The following is a 20,631-nucleotide window of genomic DNA, read 5'->3' on the forward strand; positions in this document are numbered from 1 at the left end:
TTCCCTAAGGGTAATCACCTGTGCTCTGGAAAATACTCAATAAAATGAATTTTAAAAAAATTTAAACCCCACAGTTCATGGGCAGTTCCTTCCATTAAGAAAGGACTCCAATTCTGACAGAGTCGAGTCTGAATTGTATCAAATCTGTAAGCAAATCTCATGCTTTAGGGCTTCAGCTTCTCCTCTACGGAAGTCGGGAAGAATTCCCCTCCCCCCCAAACACACACGTCAATCCACAATTGGGCCTGATGTGTCCTGGTTGTTTTTTAAAATAGGACTGTCCCGCTTATGGGCAGCCATAGGCCTTGCGCAGTGTGGGCTACAGATTTGGGGCTGCATGGGCTGCCCCCCAACTGCTTCTGTCACATGCAGCCCAGCTTCCCCCTTTGCTGTATGCGCAATGCCTCCTCCCTCCCACTTACTTTGTCACATGGCTGTGTAGGCAGCCTGCCCTGCAGCATGGGCAGCCTAGCTCCCCCTGCCATGCATGCAGCAGTCCCACCCCTTCTCAATTGTATGTATCACAAGGACGGCCCACTTGCAGCTTGCAATCTGGCTCTCTCCTTTGGCATGCATGCCCCATATGCAGCCCAGCTCCCTCCCCTTGTTGCATGTGTGGCTTGGGGAGCTTGGCCCCGTAACACTGCATTGTGCTGTCCCGCTCAGGAGCTGGGGAGGGAACCAGAAACTGGAAGAGTGAGGAGGAGCCTGGAGACCCCAGCCACGGGTGCCACAAGAGCAGTGGGCAGGAGCCTGCAGGCCGCATGTATAACCCATTTTGGTTAAAGCATCAGAGTTTGACCACGCTTGGAGGCAGGACGTGATGTAAGGTAGATCAGTGGTCTGAGGTGGTTAAGGGAAGCCTTTCTTAGATGTTTGGTGAGGATTTATTTAACTTGAATATTTCTGATTGAGTAGTTTCTGGTTGAGTATAGCAACGGCAGTTAGGGAGAACTGAATTTTTGAAAACACTGCATCTAACATTGTTCCAGCCGTCTTTTCAACTTCTGAGCATTTATTGTATTTTTAATTGCAACTTGTTTCTTTTGTAATTGGCAATATTACAAATATTGACCAAAAGTCTTATTTTTCATATGAATGTAAACAATCCCTATTTTTGTTTGTTTGTGAATTGGATGGTTAATGCCATAAGAGGAAAGTAACAATTCCATTGTTCCTTTCCTATTTTTGTCTTGTTTCCACATACTTGTATTTCCTTGAACACCGTGAAGTATCATGGAAACAAATGAACTAAAAGTGTTGTATTGCCTTGCTGACTTTTTGCTATCAAAATGCGTGCACACACATACACACACACACACACAACAGCAAAAGAGGTAACATTTTAAAAGAAAAAAATTCATTTTGATAATGCTGTGGATGCGTACAGGAACTTTACCCATGATGGTTTCCAATACTGACCAGGTTTTTTAACACTGTAGCCATGTGAGGAGGAACTAGAATACCATTAAAACATCTTCAAAAGAAGCAGCTTAATTGATGTAGGATTTTAATCATGTATTTATGACTGTTTTAAATCTATTGCTTGTGTTTCCTGCCTTGTTCTGTCCTACTAAAAATAGCATAAATCACTAGCTGTTTGCTTAGAACAATTCCATGATGGAAAAGCATAATGTTACTTCCTTCTGCTAGTCATCCTCTCCCTCCCCTTTCATTCTCTTCTTCCCAGTCTCTCTCAGCAGATGTTCAGTGACTTCAAAACTTTGTATTCATTGTGAGAAAACTCCGTTTTAGTTTTAGGAAATTAATATTAAAGAAAAACACACCAGCCAAAAACTTCAAACACAGTCACAGTTTTACATTTTCAAGGGCATAGAGCAATCTATAGCCACATCCCAACAATGCTAAAAATACCAGGAAAAATCTTAAGAGCTACAACACATGCAGCTGGGAAGTCACATAAGATGCATCTCATTCCAAAATAACAGCAGTCTTCAAAATACAAGTCCAGTTGCAAAATAATTAAAGATTCTACCTGGTATTGAAAGGTAAAAAGACAGTTTGGTTACTCCTCCTTCCTCCCCCCATCCTCCTTTTCCCATACACACACACTTCCTCATTGCTATGTGTTGGAGAGGGGGATGGGATCAGTCAAAAGAAACTTGAAGATTTTACTATACTAAATGTGTCAAGAAAACAAGGCAGACTAATTACAGTAAAACCAGTTTGAGAGCTATTTTTCCGGAAGTTCTCACATTTTTCAAATGATCACAGCAAAGTGTCCTTTTGCAGAAAATGGCTTCACTTTTGTTAGAAAGCTACTGCCTTATTTGGATGATACCCCTTGTGGCTATATAAAGTAAGGTCTGTTCTGTACATAAGTTTGCTTAGATGTTTACGAAGGTTTTTTAGCAAAAATTTTGTATACCTCACAATTGTAAGAAAGTAAGGAGAGAGAGAGAGTCAATTTAAAGCTAATTTCAGACCAAATATGGATAACTTTATGATAATTTTGATTAAAATGGGAAGCTTTTCTCTTTTTTTTGAAGACCTAGATCAGGGTTTAGTTCTATTCCATCATTCCATCATAGGTGTTTGTCTGCTTTTCTTATGTCTGTTCATCACCATGTTGGCAAGCTTTGAGTATTCATCAATGATTTCAGATAAGTAGGTATTGTCCATGGTAAAAAGCAGCCTTCTTCCACTCCAGCTCATTAAGAATCTATAGCCCTCTTTGCAAATGAATTTCTGACCACAGGAATTGATACAGCAGTCCTACCCATAGATAGGCTTAGCATGATAGCCTGCCTGTTGATAATCTCTTGCTATGAGCACCAGACTCTCTTCTAACTTCCAGGACAAAAAATGATGGTCCCAGAGAAGGACACTTGAGAAAGCTGTGGCAGGAAAAGTTCTTTGGGTAGATGCGATATCTTTTATTAGACCAACTAAATAGTTGGAAAAAATGTTCTTTGCAAGCTTTTGGGCACAAACACCCTTCTTCAGGCATAGGGAGGTAGCCTGAAGAAGAGTGTACCTGAAAGCTTGCAAAGAATATTTTTACCAATTATGTAGTTAGTTTAATAAAAGATAGCCAAAGAACCTTGCTTGCTTATGTCCTTAGACCAACACAGCTACAATCAAGAACCCTGAGAGAGCTGTGTTCACTCTCTGCCTCTGCCATGGGTGCTGTCTGTGAACCTCTGAACAAGTTGCTTAGTCTCTGCTGTGCTACCATCCTCCATTTGTTGTGTTATAAGAATCTGTATTGGGTAATCGGATACTATAGTACTGAGGATTGTAGAAAGACCCAAGAAGGATAAATTGACAAGGAATCTAAGGCCTTGGTCTTTTCAGCCTGCAACAGGGATTACCGTAGCATAGACATGCCTCACTGCCCAGAAAACGTGAAAGGGGAAAATAAGAAAATTCATTAATCCATTAGGGTCATGCAGAGCTAGGAAGTGCTTATTGTTGGGGAAGGGGGGAAATTAAGGTAGGTATGAAAAGCATTTAACAAGGCTTGCTATGTATTTGCTTAACACATTCCACTTTAATGTTGCCAACAAAAGTGTTCCAGAGACTTTTAACAAGAACATCTAATTGTAATAGCAAATGACTTCATAGCTTAGAAGATACTGCATATTGAGATGAACATAAATGGTAAAATGCATATACATTTTGTGTGGAAAAATGAGGAGAGAGCCTATTCCTCTATAGTTTAAAGTAGTAGGATGTCTCTTGCTGAGCTAGTCTTTACAGTAGTTAATATATTGATGCAAACAGTATAATACAAGATTAAGGATTATAGCCTTTGTCTTTTCCTTCTTGTTGGCTTAAACACCATAAGGGGAAAAGACACTTGTGAGTTTTGGCCTGCTTTGTGAGAAGGAATGGCTTAACAAGGACTTTCCCCATGCGGGCCACTTTGTATCAAGAGAAGACCACACCTCTGTAGCATACAAAAGAGGCTGTAGTGATATGTTTTGTCCATGAAATGCATTTCCAAACTGAAAACTGTTTATTAATTGCCTGCTTGGTTGCAATTAGGCTTCTTTAACTTTTGGTAAGCTTTTAATCTCTTTGAGTTGATCTACAGAGTACCCCTGCCAAATGTAAAGGTTAAACAGTTCAGAGATCTTTCTCTTCCTCGTCGTTCACAACCCATGTTCAATGACCCTCTTCTGCGTGTTGTGCCCCATGCGCAACCAAAAAAAGTTGATTCTCTGTATTTGCCCAAAACCTGTCTGTAAAGTGGTGTCGTTCTTCCTTCATAGAGATGGCATATGTTCTTAATCATCTGCCCTAGGCTGGAAACTTCTGTGTAGTCTTGCATATTTCAGTTTTCTGGGTTGCTTGCACATAAACCATCCAAAAAAGTATCAGCCATTTGACCAATAAAACGTGCCAACTGTTTAAAAAAAATCACTGACTTTATACTGAATTTATTTCCTATGTATGTCTAGATGCTTTGTTATAAGTAAGGAGGTAAATTACTGATTCTAAACCTGTCATATCCTGTTAACAGTAAGTTATGTTGACATCTTTGTGTGCAACAAGAACATCTGCTAATTTTAAGCTTCATTAGAAATGAAGAAAAGTCAGTTGGCAGAAATTTTAATTGTTACCTTTAAAGACCTGTTTTAAAATTATTAAAGAAAATGCATCTTAAAAGCTAAACCTGTAAGCCTTAGCTTAATATTAAGAGAAGAAAATCCATCAGTATAATCACTTAGCAAAATAATTTAGTGGTACAAATCTGCATGCGATAAGAGAACAAGTGAAAGACAAAACAAAAACCCCCAAACAAATTCCAAAAAACAACTGCCCCTCAAAGCTCCCCACATACATACACATACCCACACACACACCTTTTCCAGGTAAGGGTGCCAACCATGTTTATCTTTTCCAGGTGAACTTAGACCTGTGATCTCCAACCTTTTTAAGTAGGAGATCACCTTTGCATTTAAAAGCAACCCAACATCTACTGTGCACCACTGCCCTCCTCCTCCCCCCTCCCCCCTTTGCCCAGCAGGTAAGTCTGTGGGGAGGGAAAGAGGGGTGCAGATTGAGACAGGGAGAAAAAATTATTTGGGGGCGCATCTCTCAAGCAGGTAAGTCCCACTCACCTGGGGCCCTACTGCCTCTGCGGCACTATCCCTCAACATGAGGGCCTCGATTTAGCCACTGCCCCTTCCTTTTCCCACGGACTCACCTGGTCTGGGGCGTGCACGTGCATGCACGTGGGCGCTCAGCCCCCCCCATCCCAGCCTCAGATCCGCTCCAAGATCTACTGACGGATCGAGATCCACTGGTTGGTGACCGCTGACTTAGATGGTGCTTCTTTAAATCCATTCCCTGAAATAATCTTTTGGAAAAGCCTATAAATAAAACTACATTTGGCAGTTCCAAGTGAGTGAAATGAGCAGTACAAAGCATTAATAGAAAATGTAGGTTTCAAATACAAGTATGGGGTTGACGGGGGTACTTTGGTAGATGAGGAGAGAGAGAGTCACAAATAGAGATGTGACGATTTTAAGGTTGGGAAGGAGTGGGGAGAGGGAATGACAAAGTAAGCAAAAGGCAAGCAAGTAAGGAAGAGAGTAGGCTTTCTTCCCAAATAAATTAAGCTTTTTAGTAGTCCTTGTTCTTGGCTGCTGTTCTTAATAAGCCTGCTTGTTTAGTTTTTCTTGGGGTGTTGACTAATGTCCTGGACTGTTTTTTGCAACGCTTCAAGTTTTATAGATATAAGAGTAACAGAGGTCTGCTAGGAACTTTTTAGTAGCTTATAGGCTACCCTCTTCAGTGGATATTTCTATCCCACCTTGTGTAGTAAAGTACAAGATACTGAATAGCTTATATTAGAAATTGAGACTGGAAGCCAGTGCATGAGCAAGACCAGAGAATAATTCTTGAGACCTGAAAATCATCAGGAGTTAGTTGACAAAAAGAAGAGGTCTTTGGGAGATGCTGTAAAGAACAAATCTAGTTATTGTGATTCTTTCTCTTCATCTCTGGTCAGGTGGTTATCAGGTTTCATATCTATAGAAGATTGCTCTGTAAAAGTTCATGCTTCATTAAAATGATATTGTCAGCCTTTAGATGAAGAATGAAGAGAATCTGGCACTAGAGGTTTTAGATCAGGGGTGTTGACCTCAACTTGGGTCCCAGGCTGGATCTGGACTATGAGGCTCTTTGCAGGTTGGGTTGGCAAGGGGAGTTGAGGCAGTGGGGCAAGCTGCCACTTGCTGCAGCAGAGGTGATGCAAGTAATGGGCTACTGGGCAACCAGGGCTGTGTTGGCACAGCCTGAGCTCACTCCCCTGCCACCAATGGCCATATCTGATGGGGCCCCAGTTTCCACAGTGAGCCTCGTCTCTACCTCTTTAACTCCACCCACAAGTTTCCTTGGTCTGCCAGTAGCTTGCCGGGATGGATGGTGTGGCTCTGTGGGCTGGATCTAGCCCACAGGCCACGTATGTATTTGATACTCCTGTTAATGATGGGTCCTAGTCTAGCTAATTCAGCTAGAATAGTGGCTATGGTTGAGTGGGCCATTATTGGTAGTCTAAAATTGTTTGCACTTCACAGGGATGAACAGTTTCCAGAAGGAAATAGGTAGTGAATATTCTTGGCTGAAAGGTGTAGAGGAAGTATAATGAGGTGAGGGAAAAGAAAAAAAAAAATCTTCCCTACTGGGGGTGTTGATTTTTGGGGAGATCTTAATGCCATCAGTCATGATGCAGTAGACGGTACAAAAAGGGTTGAATTTGATGTATGTTATGAAAGGTAAGATGTCCTCCATCAGTGGTAGAGCACTGTCACCTTTAGAGTTTTCACTGCTGGTGCTAGCTATAGTGCTTGGTGCTTTCTGGAGTTGAGGTGTCCTCTTTGGTAGAGGACTACAGCTGCTTCAATCATTTGTTGCTTTGTTAGCTTACAGCTTGGAAACATTTTCCCCTGTACTGAAATGGGGGCTTAAGGAGAAAATTGGGGCCTAATTTTGATATGATGCAGTTGTCTTCACTGCTTCCTAATTGTCAAGGAAAAAATTGCTTTCAGTGCCAGAGATGCTGTTAGTACAAAATTACTCTTTGCTTTTGTCCTGGTTCTGATGGTAATGGTGTATTTTGACAGAATTCTTGCTGTACAATTTTTGGGGATGGTTCCCATTTTTGGGGCTGGAACTAACAGCGGGAGTCATCTCCTGTCTTGCGAGGATACTCGGCCTTTGTGAGCAGTCTTAGTGTCCAAGGAAATGAGATTTTCTTCATGAAAAGAATTCAGACCATCTGAAGATTTTCTTTTTCGTGTCCTTGTCGAGAATGATCAGAAGACTGAGCGATAATTAGGAAGTGGCTCTTGCCAAAGGAAAACAAATGAGGGCTGTAGCCATCTGTGAAGAGAACTGCACAGTTGCCAGACAAGCAGGGTTTAAAATTTTATGCTAGGTAAAGACATTCAAAAAGCCAGAGGCAGAATCGATCTAAGTTTTCTGTAAGCAGCATAATTTAGATAGGCAGCAAACAGAACACACATTTATCCTTGGTGTGGGTGGGGAAGACTGGGTTCTGCGATTTTTAAGCCAGTCTGTGCCAAACTTCTGTTCTGTTATGGGTATAGACCAGTTTCCAATCACTTATACACATGGAAATGTAATGTCTGTACCTGGGCTTGATGGTTTGGGATTTGCCATTATTGGTGGCTGTGATATGAAATGTCAAGTGGAATTCAAGGAGAACCTGAGTAACAAACTTGAATTCTGACCAAGTAAAGCTAAGGCGGTAGCCACTGCTAGTCCCATCTTGCTGCCACGCGCAATGAGAGGGAACTGAGGGACTTCTGTTGCTACCGTTATGCCTCTGGAGGGCACAAGTCAGCTGGGCACCTGGGGAAACGATGCATGGAAGTGGTAGTGGCAACATCCAGTTGTCACAAAATTAGGACCTAATTTTGGTATTAGGTCTCCCTCCCTTCCCCTGCCACTTCTGCCCCCAGTCACTTTACCTTAATGACACTACTGGTACCTTCTATTTGCTCAGATGCAAGACCACAAGGATAGCAAGGCCCAGGCATAGCCCAGAGGACATAGCTTCTCAAACATTCTGGTCATGTGTGTAAGGCACTTACATATTTAAAATGGAAATCCCCAGGAGCAAATGTGCAAACAAATTTTGTTTCTGGTGAAATGTGAAGACAAAAGGAAATTTGAGAGATGGCATCTGAGATGGTGAAGTTGTGAGATGTTTTCAAAAATGGAGAAGCGTGAGGTAGAGGTTGACTTGGGGATTTGCTCATATGAATTTGGGGCTTGAAACAAAACTAATTCTCCTTTGACAAATTTTATTTTTTTCCTGGAGCCTTACAATGAAATAATCAGTTTGTTATATTGAATAGCAAGGTGCTGGCAGGCCAAAAAAAATCTAGTTTGCCAGACTACCGAAATCAAGTCACAGATGGCTGTTTGCAACCTGATTTAATCTAATGCAGCTTGTCTCTTTCTTAGAGAGCTGAGGGTGTATGCACAGGCACATTTAGAGTTTTTGCTTCATTTAATTTTCAGAGGTAAAACAATGAAGCACAAAAGAGAAATCTACTCAAGGAAATAGACCTTTAATCACTACTAGGTTTTTTATTTGTTTTTAATAGAATTTGTTTTTATGCCATGTTTGATTAGATAATATGGCACTTGTGAATCAGGTTGAACATAAAATACACAATAACCTGAAGGCATCATTACATAAAAGGAAAAGGCAGTAATCTGTACATGCATGGTTTATAGAATGTGAGGTGCACTTATTTACAGTGTCTGAACATGCAGTCGTGTACCTCTTTTTGACTCTGTCAGTCTTGTAGTTTTAATTTAATTTTCTTATATAGCAGTAGCAGATTCTTTTTCCCTTTTTTCATCAATGTGATGGACCAACACAAATGTTTGACTGTGCTGGGCAATTAGTTAAATCAATTATACATAGGCTTGGTAGGATTTGATTATTTAACAATTTCAATAGCTAAAATCAATGTTTATTTTTAAGCATTGTTTAGATTTTTATCGTTTTTGTTTGTTTGTTTTAATTTTCAGGATTGATGGGATGTGGGGGCATACCCGCCCATGTGCACAGACAAAGATGCCCACTTTCTCCTCCAGCCCAGCACACAGCAGGCATGGGGGAAGTTGCTGTGCTGCTGGGCTGTTCGCCCACTACTGCTGCTGAGCTTAGCATCTCCTTTCCTTTTTGTCTCTCAGTGGTTGCTACTTCCCTGCTCCCCAGCAAAGAAACCTCCAGCTGCTACACTGGCATTTACCTCCTACAGCCAGGGGTTTGCTATGCCCAGAGGAGCCTGCCTGGGCACTGTGGCAGCAGCCTATTCTTACGTCCCCATAAATTTTGATCATTAATGATGGAAATATTGAGGTTAAATTAATGCTTGTTGAAGCTTACTGATTAAAAAATCAAATCCTGCCATGCTTGCCCATACACAAAGTGCTCTCTATTTTGCTTAAATGGCACACAATTTTTTCAGTTGTATTGGTTTGTGATGTTTTGTAGAAATTTTAAACTTGGACAGAAGCAAGTTAATTCTGTCCATTTTTTATATTTATCATATTTTTCATCTGCATATTGATTTCCTAAAGCAGTGCAATCCTTCAAGAATGGAATAATTAGCTACATTTTATAAAGGATGATGTACTGGCACCAACAAGGTAACTGATAGCAAACTGTATGTATGCCTAAATGTTAGTATTTTTAAAAAATTTAATTCCACGGCCAAGCATTCCTATGGTTTGTTATAAGGCTTATTAGATGGAATCCTAAAATTGGGAAAGAACATTTACATCCTGCTGGTGGTTGACTTTGCACCATGTCCTGCTTGCAGATTTACTAATACCTGATTGTTTTACTGAGGGGCATCTTCAGGGTTCAGACATTTGCAGCAGCTTGAGACAGCTGTGCAGACCTATATGCCCCTTGAAGCAGTCCAAAAATTGGTGGAAATGCTCAAAAAATAACCTTGAAGGGAACAGATATGATGTAGAAGTGCTTCAAAAGCATTTACATGTGCACAGTCTACAGAATGTGACCGAGTCCTCCAACATCCCACAGTGCTCTGTTCTTTTCCCCTACCCACAAGCAAATGGAATAGTGTCAGTGAGTAGTCGCTTGCCCAGTTTGTTTCTGCTTTACCAGAACATATTTTTCCTCCCCACCCTGGGACTTCAGAGATCTGAGACCCCATGATCCAGTAGTGGGGATGGATGGTCCAGGAGACCAAGCCAGAGCAGATAGGAGAACACTCACTGCCATCAACTCTACTCGCACCTTGGGAAGTGGTGGAGAGCAGACCTGTAGTGTCCAAGGAGACTGGGGTTGTCAAACTGCATTGATTGTCTGCTCTGCTCCTCTCCTTTTTCAATCCCTGTTTTGGCTACAGCCCCTCTATTGTGCCCTCTGGCAGGAGAGCATGCAGCTGTGGTGATTCTGAAGCTATCCAGCTGGGGGCATGGTGGGGGTGGGAGGCCTGGTAGTCCACGCTCCAAAGTATAGCTGCATTTTTTAAACGTTTTAAATGTTATGTCTGTCTCTACCCTTTAGGCAGCCGATTCTGTGCATGAGGAATATTTGGCACATAAATGACAATGGAAATGCATCATTTTGTTATAACAGTTTTGGACTCCTTGCTGATCCGTGGATGTTTTGTGGGGTAGGGAAGGAGAAAGCTTACCTTGAAAATGATATCATCAAAGATGTTTAGTAGAAAACCTCAGAACAAGTTACAGTTTCTGAAACTTTGAGAACATGGGGTGAAGGCTTCTGTTGTTGGCTTACACCATCGTTTTGTTTTATTTTTGACATGCTTGCAAAGAGCTTGTTCAGTAGATGTGTACTCAGTGCTGCTGAAGTGAAGTGAATCATTGTTGATCATAGCTTGTATACATTGGCTTTTTCAGATTTGTTTTTTTTCCTGTGCCTGACTTTCTGTCCCTGAAATGAAATGCCAGGGTACAGGAAGCTCAGCTGTTGGTTTCTCTGACTTCGTTTCAAGCTGTGTTAGGTAATGATTCTCTTTTGCCTGTTTGGTAAATCAAATATCACTTGTATTATACTTAAAGCTTACCAACACAAGAGTAAGCTAGGCATGTAGCTCTAAAGACTGATAGTTTGCTTCAAAAGTACAGTTTTACAGAGACTAGGTTCTTGATTTGCTTTAGCTAGAGTCAAAGGTAGGATGATTTTTAGCTCTTGTGTTGCTTCAGGATCGTGTACACACAACTTCCAGCATAAGAGCTGCTGCATGTTCCTGAGTAGTTACTGCCCCTTCCTTTTTGAAGCTTCTACAAGTGTACGCTTGCCCATATCCTTTGTTGCAAATCTATGCGCAATAAGATTGTATGGTGCTATAAATATTGGATACGCAAGGAACCGCTTGTGTAAAGGATACTAGATAGCAGATGACATTCTGAAGGGGCTAATTTTGTTAACAGAGAGAACCTGCCAACTAGGCAGATTATGTAGCTAACCCATAATTCTTAACTATGCCTTCCTTGTTTCTCCTGCTTTCCCCTCCAAACCATCCACTAAACTCGGATAATGTTTCTGTAATAAAAATAAATAAATACATATTGGTATATATCTGAGTTGACACAAAATTAGTGGTCGATAAGCTTTGACACTAATTAAGTTGGTAACGCAATTGGTATATGGGGATGGTGAGTTAATCCTTTGTTTATGGCATCCATGGTTTATTAAGGCCTTCAGCCAATAGAAGCTGTCAAATATCTGTCCCTTCTTTTTTTCTTCTGTGTTGACCATTAAGATTTTGGTATTTGTTGCTCTTAGTTTCTTTTCAATACGTGAATAGTCTTTTTTCCGATATCTTGCACAGTGTCTGTTTTTTAAACTCCCTATGCGTTATTACTTCTGCATTGTTTGTCTTCAGTAATTTTTTTTCTGAAAAATGGATCTCAAAGCCATTGTTTTCAAATTTTCAGAATAGCATTGTACAAAATGCTAATGTAATAATGCTAAATGTAATACTGCCAAAGAAAACTGTTCAGGTGAGAAAAAATGATTTGCAAATTAAAAATGTCTGGAAATAGAGGGAAGGAAGATAGGGAAAATTCAGTCTAATCTTTTAAAATTTAATTGTAAATCTGAAAAATTTGGATCATCAGAATTCACAAAACCTGCAAGGGTAAATCATATAGCACCACGGGGGAGGCGTCCTCATCACTCAGCATCTTGCTGAAACTCCCCTTGGAGCAAGTTTCAAAAGAGGCTGGCCCAGCACAAGATTAAATGTGAGAACAGAAAGTGAAAAACAGTTGTGTTTTGTTTTTTGTTTTTTTTTGGGGGGGGGGAGGGGGGCTCCTTTAAGCTGCTGAAAATGTCTGACTGAAACACGGAGAAAGAGAAATAAAATATGACCTCTTAGAGCACAGCTTATAGATATGTCTACACAGAAGTCAGGAGGTGTTGATCAAAGCTCATGCCTCTCTGAACCAATAATCTTTAAGAAGCCATCTTGCCCTGCCTTCTACCTAAGGTGGCCGCTGACACATCCCCAGAATACAGAACATGCCCTTGATGAGGGGCAGGCCCCCTTGTCTAATCAGCAGTGAGGGGTGGGGCTGCTGCCTCCTTGGCCAATCAGCAGTGAGGGGTGGGGCCACAGGCCCCTTGGCCAGTCAGCAGCAAGGAGCAGAGCCACCACCTCGCTTTCTCCCTAGCTGGGTCAGAGCCCCTCTCCTGGCTGTGCACCACCTTGCCTCTAGGCGCAGCCAATAGAATCATGAGGACAAATGATTGACATTCTTTTCCACCAGTGAACTGAAAAACAGGACTTTTTGCTGTCCATTCGTCATTCAGAAATGGACAGGGGCAAAAGGTTTAAAAACAGGACGGTCTGATTATAAAATGGAACCAATGGCTACCGTACTTCTGCCTGACATCAGGCTAACACGACTAACAACCTCTTTCTCGTTTTAACCTGCTTAGTGTAGGTGCTGGTGTCGGGCTAGCCAAGGAAATGCATGTTTCTGTGCATTCTGTGCTGCAGTCCCGCCTGCCCCACTGGCTGCTACTCCTGCTGCCATTTCCCCACCTTCCTGCTGCTGCTGCCACCACTTCTCCTCTTTCCTCGCTGCTCTGGCAGCATATGGTTCCCAGCTGCATGGTGGGGACTGCAGACCACAGCAGGAGCCAGCCCGGCCCCTGTGGACAGGGGCGATTGTTGGCAGTCCTCCCCTCCCCACTGTTCTTATTTGACTGCGCTCTGGGGTGGAGGGAGGCAGGAAACAGCCCCAGGGTCAATAGGCCAGAAGCCCTTGCTTGAGGGTGGGGCGGAGCCAGTCAGGCCTTGCTGCTGCTCCTCCTCCGTCCTGTTGCTGGCACCTTCTGGTTCCTGCCACTGCTGGTGCCTCGTCAGCCTAGCCAGGCAGCCATGGACAAATAATAATTTTATAAATTTTCAGGGGCCCCGCAGGCTGAATAGAATGGCCTTGTGGGCTGGATGCAGCCCATGGGCCATATTTTGCCCACCCCTGAAGTAGAGAGGTGATTAGAATACAATACATGGGAATGCAGGAGGGAGGGGAAGGGAGGAGCAAGGGTGCTGGGAGAGGTGTACAAAGAAAGTATCCATAAAAACAAAGGGGATCATAACAGCTATTCCAGGTCCCGGGATAAAAATCCATAGTCCCTGTTTGAACCATAGTTAACACAGTCCAGTTTGTGCATGATTTCTTGTTCTACAATTTCCTGTTGAAACTTAAAAACAAAAACAAAACTCCTGCCTGAGAACAACAGTCCTGAGGCCACTGATGATGTGTTCAGGGAGGCTGAAGTGTTCTTCCACAGGCTTTTGTGTCTTTCTGGAGTTGATGTCAGATTGGTGTTCACCCATTCTTAAACATAGTTTGCCCTGTCTGAGGCAGACAGCAGCTGGGCATTGTAAGCAGGCAATGATTTATGTAATGTCGGTAGACTGACAGGTGAACTTTGGATGTTGTACTCCTTACTTGATCCAGTGATGATGTGTTCTGTTGATGTAGGGGCACAACAGGCATTTGAGTCCATTGTAAGGTCTGGTGAATTGGTGAGGATGGGAGTTAGTTTGAGATGCACCATTTGAGGTTGTTACAGGAGCTACAGTTGTATCTTTTGGATTGCAGTAAATTTCACATAGTAAATTGTACTTGCCCCATGTAACTTGATCCTGATTGCTATAACTGGAAGAATGTCTCCATGCTGCACCTGCTGTGTCTCAAGGAGTTTGTTTAAAACTGAAATCTAATGTGAAGTGTAGCTATACGGATCACTTTGTAACCCTTCAGATTACAATAGTCTTTCTCCAGCTGTAAAAATGAAGACAAAAAGTTTGTCAAGCTGCAGTTTTGTACATTCTGTCTTAAGGTTTTTGAATTTATCACATAACTTTTATGTTGGCAGTCAAATGCTAGCAATTTTTATTGCGTATTCTGTACCACACATCCACAGGTGTTGAGATGCAAGCCAAATGGCAATTAAAAATAAACTACTTGACAGAAGAAGTAATAGAGCAAGGAAAGATGTCAAATTCTATGTTACTTTATGCTCTTACATAAGGGTATAGGAGTCTGCTTAATCAGATTCTGACTTCTAATTGCCCTTTCTGCTGCAAGTCTTCTTTGCAACATTAACATGCACATTGCATCCAGCTGTGCTGTTTAATTTATGTAGCCATTTAGGTCATCTCTGAATTTGGCCCAGTGTCTGCAGAATGGATGTTTTTAATTAACAAGAGATTGGAACATGAAGTTGGTTATGTTAATAGTGAAGCTTTTTGAGAATTGGAGACTGGAAAAGGGCATGAGCCTTGTAGAACAAACTTACCCTGAGCTGCAGGTGTCTGAGAGAAAGCTTAGAAGGAAGAGGAATGAAATCTATTTGGCAAGTAATTTTGCGTTTTCATTCTTTTTTTTTCCCCCCTGTACCTTACTAATGGAGTATGCTCTGTTACATGCCACAGCTCATAACAGTCTGTTGGTACCAAAGAAGTGGAGTGTAAACGAGGTGACCTGCGAAGTGGATGCTTCCTTAAACTTTCAAAGAGCAATCAAGGCATGTCCTTGAAGTGTAAACACTGCTAAGTGGTGTTAAGGTGTTTCAGCAGAGTTCTGGGTAGAATTATCCAGTTTCCTTTCCTAGACTTTTCTTTTGACAGTCATTTTGCTGAGCAAACTTGGTTTTTAATTTTGGTTATTGATGGAAAAGTTGAGGGAGAGACTTATTCCATTGTTATTTCAGGATTTAGTACAAAATTAGGGACATCTAAAAATATTATAAGTTTTCATTCTTTGATTACAATCCAGTTCTCAGCTCTAGTTTCTAATATGGAGTATGTGTGTGTGTGTGTGTACTTCCGGTCTGTAGCTCTAAAACTAGCAAAGGAGTAATGACTGAGTCATTTTTTAATGGTGGGCACTTGCACAGCACCCATGTCCAAAGATTTCAGGGAGATATATATTAGACTTTTGAATTAGATTTCAAAGTACTCTTATGAAGTGAGTCTTATTGAACCTCCTGGCACTGTACCTTAGCCAAGTCACTTTTTTCATCTTGGAGAGTAGCAGAGCTGTGGATAAAGTCATCATTATAAATTCCCTGGTTTAACTGTTCAATAACATTTTTGATAAAATGACTGGGACACTTGAAAATGTTATCCTTGACCATTTTCATCTTACAGTACACTTTGCTTGAGGCACATTGAAATAAAGTGGGTTAGATAATAGAAGACTGATCTGTACAATTTTAATGTAATCATGTGCTTTTCCCCCACTTATGATCTCTTCCTATTTAAAGTTTGATTGATTTATTTATTCTTTCCTTTAGGAGAAGCAAAAAATCTTCCTACATATCCAGGGCCAAACAAGATGAGGGATTGCTACTGTACAGTAAACCTGGACCAGGAGGAGGTTTTCAGGACCAAAATAGTGGAGAAGTCACTATGGTAACAGATACTTGTTTGCACATGTATTCAGTCTGCTTTTTTTAATACCATGGAACATTTCTGTTTTATACAAAGTGTATGTAATCTTCCAGATAGACTTATTTTGGTGCAACGAAGAACAGCTTATTGCAGAAATTGGCAATCCCCAGCACGTTCCAGAGCATGGCATGCAAAGCCATTTTCTTCTTCATGCCACAGCCAGCAGCAGGTGGCCAGGAAGCTGCAAGCCCTGCTACAAGCAGCTCAGGCCCTGTGGCAGGCAGCAGCTGCCCAGAGCTCAGGCCTGCTGCAGCTGGGAGGCTGCAAACAGTTGCATGGGACTCCGCAGCTCTGGCCCCAGCTCTGTGGCTGTGGTGACTTCATGCGCACCTCCAGTCGCACAGGCGGGAAGGAGCCTGGGGAAGTGTAACTCTGGCCTCTGCCACCCTCCTTCTGGAGGGCACGCATACAGCCACAGAGCTGGTGCCAGGGTTGTGGAGCCCAGCGTAGCTGTTTGCAGCCGGCCTGCCACTTGCTGCAGCTGCCCGGTGCAACCCCAGCTCCTCCTCTGATGTCTGCCCGGGGGCATGTATGTACCTGCTGCTGACAATGAGGATCGGGTCCTTCCCAGATGCCCTGCCTCTAGCATGCTAAGCTGAGGCATGGGTGGAGGTTGGGTTGTTTTTGGCACTCTGGTCAAAAACGTTGCTGACCCTTAGCCTACTGGATTTTTAAATTGTTGGAATAATATAATAGCATAAATAGAGGCATCATGTCTTGGTTTCTAACAGTCTGTTTTATCTTGTATGTGTTTAAAAAAAAATGGTTCTTGTCCTGAAGCAGAGCATATCAAATCATCTTCAAGAATTTACAGTGCATGCAGCTCTGCCTACTTGTTATGATACTTGTTCAAAACTGACAGCCAAAAAGCAGGACCATTTAATCCAGCTGTCAGGGTTGTTACTGCTTACTGTTCTCATGACTTCACAGCTGTTCCTGAAGTGGATCGGAAAATTATAGTGGGGCTCTGCACTGATGGATGTGGCAAGGTTGGATGGTGGGAAAATAGGTGAAAACAGTATTTGTGTGAGGGGGAGAAAGTGGAAAGCAGCTACTGTGATAAATTCCCCAGATGGTGATGAGTTCACTGCTTTTCCCTACTTTGTATGTATGCATTAAGAGGCTTAATGTAAATTAAATGTTTTCTGTTCGTGAAATTATTACATCTCTCTGGAATGCTCAGATGAAGAGGAGAGATAAGAAGAGGCTACAAGAGTCATGCTTTTTCCCTGTGACCCCAACTTGCTGGGTAGCCTTTTGAGATGGAGTGGAGGGGATTATTTTCTCCCAGTAGCTGTCTTAAATGTGACCATTGTTAGAATCTAACCTGAAATCCTGCCTCTCCCTTGGACTTGAGCATCTGCCTGCAGCCCTGAGCTAGGTGCTCGTTCACATCCCCAAACCTTCTTCTGCACTTATACTTCTGAGTTCAGGCCACAGGGTCAGGCTCTTTTCTAGCTTGCTGTCTCTGTGGTCTCCTGAACGTGTCCTCCTGTCCTGTCTGTATAGTGGTTCAGCTGCCATAAGAGTGGCAGAGGGTGCCACCATGCAGCCTGGCCTAGTCTTCTGGTTAGGGTCCTCTCCTGGTATGGGAACGATGCTGGTTTGAACCCTGTAGAGCTTAAGCGAGCTTTGAACTTGGTGTTCTGTTTTCTGGATGACTGCTGTAACTCCTAGACTTGCATAAAAAGTGAATTCCTCCTCATCTGGATGCTTTTGGATGGTAGTGGTCATGGCTGCAGTGCTTTGTGCTGAACTCAGTGCTGTCAGTGTGCATTAAAGTATGTTCCTAATAGATCAGGACACATGGGCAATGAGAATGCCTAGGTCTTGAATGCCTTGTAGCCTTACACATGAGAGAGGTGGTGAGATGTTTAGTGTACCCAGGTGGCAATACCTTTCCATATGTGGAGAACTTTAGGGATTCAAGTACTTGAGGTAAAATGCCTAGGTTATTTCAGGTGCTTAAGGGATGAGACTGGTCTGGATCACTGTCTTGGGCTTACCATATTTACTTGAATCCAAGATAAGGTTTCTTTCCTCACCCCCCCAACTTAACATGGGGTGAAGGGCCCCTTGTCTTCGATTTGAATACAAGATGGCAGGAGAGGTGGGTGACTGCTGCAACTCTGGCTCTGGCCTTGACCTACCACTGCCCCTACCCCCTGCAGCACATAGTTGCTCTGGTCCCAGTCCAGTGGTGCTGGAAGAATCTCCAGCCCACACAGCTGCCACTGGGACTGGAGCAACCATGTGCTTTATGCCCCAGGCTGGAGTAGGGTCAGGGCCCTGCCAGAGCTGGAAGATAAGCAGTGGCAGGGAGGGTGCAGGTGTCAGAGGGTGCAAGCGTGAGTGGGAGAAGTAGTGGGGGGCAGTCACCACCTGTGGGGAGCAAGTGCTGGCGCACACAGGCATAGGGAAGGCATGTGGTGTGGGGGACAGGCACCCTGGGGCAAGGTGAAGGAAGGCAAGGGGCCAGGGTCAGGTTGCTTGACCGTCCCTCCCATCATGCACCCTTCCCCCTTCTATTGTCTGTCTTCTTGCTATTGCTTTCCCTGCTGCAATGGTGGGGCAGGGATTATCCCTCCAATAATTTAATTCTATTTATGGAAAAATGATAAATGTTATAATTTTCTATGTATAGAATCCTGTTACTGAAGGGCCATCTTAAATTTGTAGTTGTCTTGCATTTGGATAAATTGGCTAGTCACCTTCATTACTTTTTACAGCTTGCCCTTAAGCACTAATCCACACAGTTTTAAGCTGTCTGCACTTAAAATTTTTCTTGCGTTCTTTATTTTTGGTCTTTTCCCAGTGTAAGTAAGATATGGAATAATGGCAGGTGGAGGAGCCAGATGCATAGCGCAACTTTTTGACCACTGGTGGCTACATGTAATTGCGATAATCAGGTCTTATTTCTGAAGTTGATAATTTGTTCTTACTCTAATTGAAAACATATCTAGTTGAAGCTCAAAATCAGTTCTGTTTAAAGTAGTTCGGTAATTGTCACTCAGATCTAGTCCTCGTTCAAGTTTGTGAAACTGTGTTGCTCAGAACCAAAAGTTACATACTCTTCTTCTGTCACTGAAGGGTTTGTTATTTTAGTTTAGACTTCATTTCACTAAAATAATTCAGTTATTTTCCACTGAAAATATCCTATAAAATAAAAATAGGTTTTAGGAATAAATAAGGAAAAGCAGCTTTCCTTGGGGAAAATGCCATCTGTTTTTGTCTTAACAATCCACCAAAGCCATTCTGAACTGTTGCTCTTCTCTTGGAGAGTGATAGGTCTTCCATTCTGTAGTGCTGAGCAGGGAATATCTCCTTCCTTGTTAGCTCTTTCTTCCCTTGACCTTTATTCCTAGGTAGTCTGGGATAAGCCTTTAGGCTTTTGTCTCTGCGAGGGTAAGGATAAATTAAAATTTTCTAGGAACATTTCTTCCTCTGGGCTTTTGACTCTGGGGGTGGGGGAGGTGAGGGAATACGCAGTAATTTCCTGGGAGCTTAACTTCAACTTTTGTGGCACCGACTTCTAGGTACTGCTACCAGTTGCATTTCCTTCTCAGTCTCAAATGAAAATTCAGGATGGGAAGGGTTAGGTTTGTCTCTAGAGTCTTTCTTTATTTGGGGAAATTACTGTTATCTTAGTGAAGAGTACACAGAATATATATAGCCTTTAACCAGATTGTATTTCAAGATGTAGTAAAACAAGCACACAGGCTCATAAGATTTATTTCTTCAAGTGCTTTTCAGACAGTGCTGTGCTAGCTTATTATTCCTCTTGGGCTCCACCTCATAAATTACCTGGTCATCTCCAACCACTTGTATTATTGCATTCTTTGCTGCTGGTTTAAATCAAATGAATTTAGTAAGTAGCTGTAAATTACCAAACAGGCCAGGTTAGTGTGCCCTGAGGGCCTATGTACATCCCTCCAATGTAATATTAAACACAGCAGTATGTGTTTTCTTGTGTGTAGTCTCCTGCCTAGGAACTCTTTGGTGTAATAACCAAGCATGGGCTTGATGCCCCTATTCTGTACATCACTGCAATGAGCTATTAGGATAAGGAAATGAAATAAAGCTGAAAAAGTAGACATGCCGAGAAATCAGTTGGATTTGATGTACTGACTGCAGTTGTAGGTAAGGGAAGCAGAAAGTGGCAGCTCTGCAGTTGTAGGTTCCTGATTCTCAATTTCTGATGCATTTAGGATTCCTGCCAGAACTTGGATAATCCCAAAGTAATACGGACTTTGAACTCATGGAAGCAAAATACAGAAGTTTATGTATTTCCCCACTCTTATTGACAATGTAAATGTACCAATTAAGGTCTTTTTTAACTCAAGATTAAGCACTTTTAGCACATCAAGAGTTGCTGGTGAAAAAAATCCTATTTCATACCTGATTTGGCATTATTTTTTCCCCTTAAATGTGCAGATATATGAACAGTTAGGTTGTGCATGCACGAGTGTGTAGAAAATTGAAATGCTTTATTTCATAGTTGGTAGGGTCTGAAGGGACCTGAGCAGATCATCAAGTCCAACCCTCTGCCTTGGCAGGAAAGGATACTGGGTCAAATGACCCTGGCCAAGTGTTCATCTAGCCTTCTTTTAAAGACCCCCAGGGTAGGAGCCAGCACCACTTC

At 42.3% G+C, this 20,631-nt stretch overlaps 1 protein-coding gene across 2 annotated transcripts in view; it reads left to right on the top strand.

The window, feature by feature from the left end:
* RASA3 (RAS p21 protein activator 3) overlaps window positions 1–20,631 on the top strand; it is a 198,070-nt gene that overhangs the window by 46,130 nt on the left and 131,309 nt on the right. For both annotated transcript variants that reach the window (XM_019529614.1, XM_019529615.1), the window contains exon 2: window positions 15,833–15,950. In XM_019529614.1, coding sequence (XP_019385159.1) covers window positions 15,833–15,950 — 118 coding nt within the window. The remainder of the gene's footprint in view (window positions 1–15,832; window positions 15,951–20,631) is intronic.

Source organism: Crocodylus porosus, unplaced genomic scaffold (assembly GCF_001723895.1).
Source record: "Crocodylus porosus isolate Cpor-Errol unplaced genomic scaffold, CroPor_comp1, whole genome shotgun sequence".
NCBI classification, from domain to species: domain Eukaryota; kingdom Metazoa; phylum Chordata; order Crocodylia; family Crocodylidae; genus Crocodylus; species Crocodylus porosus.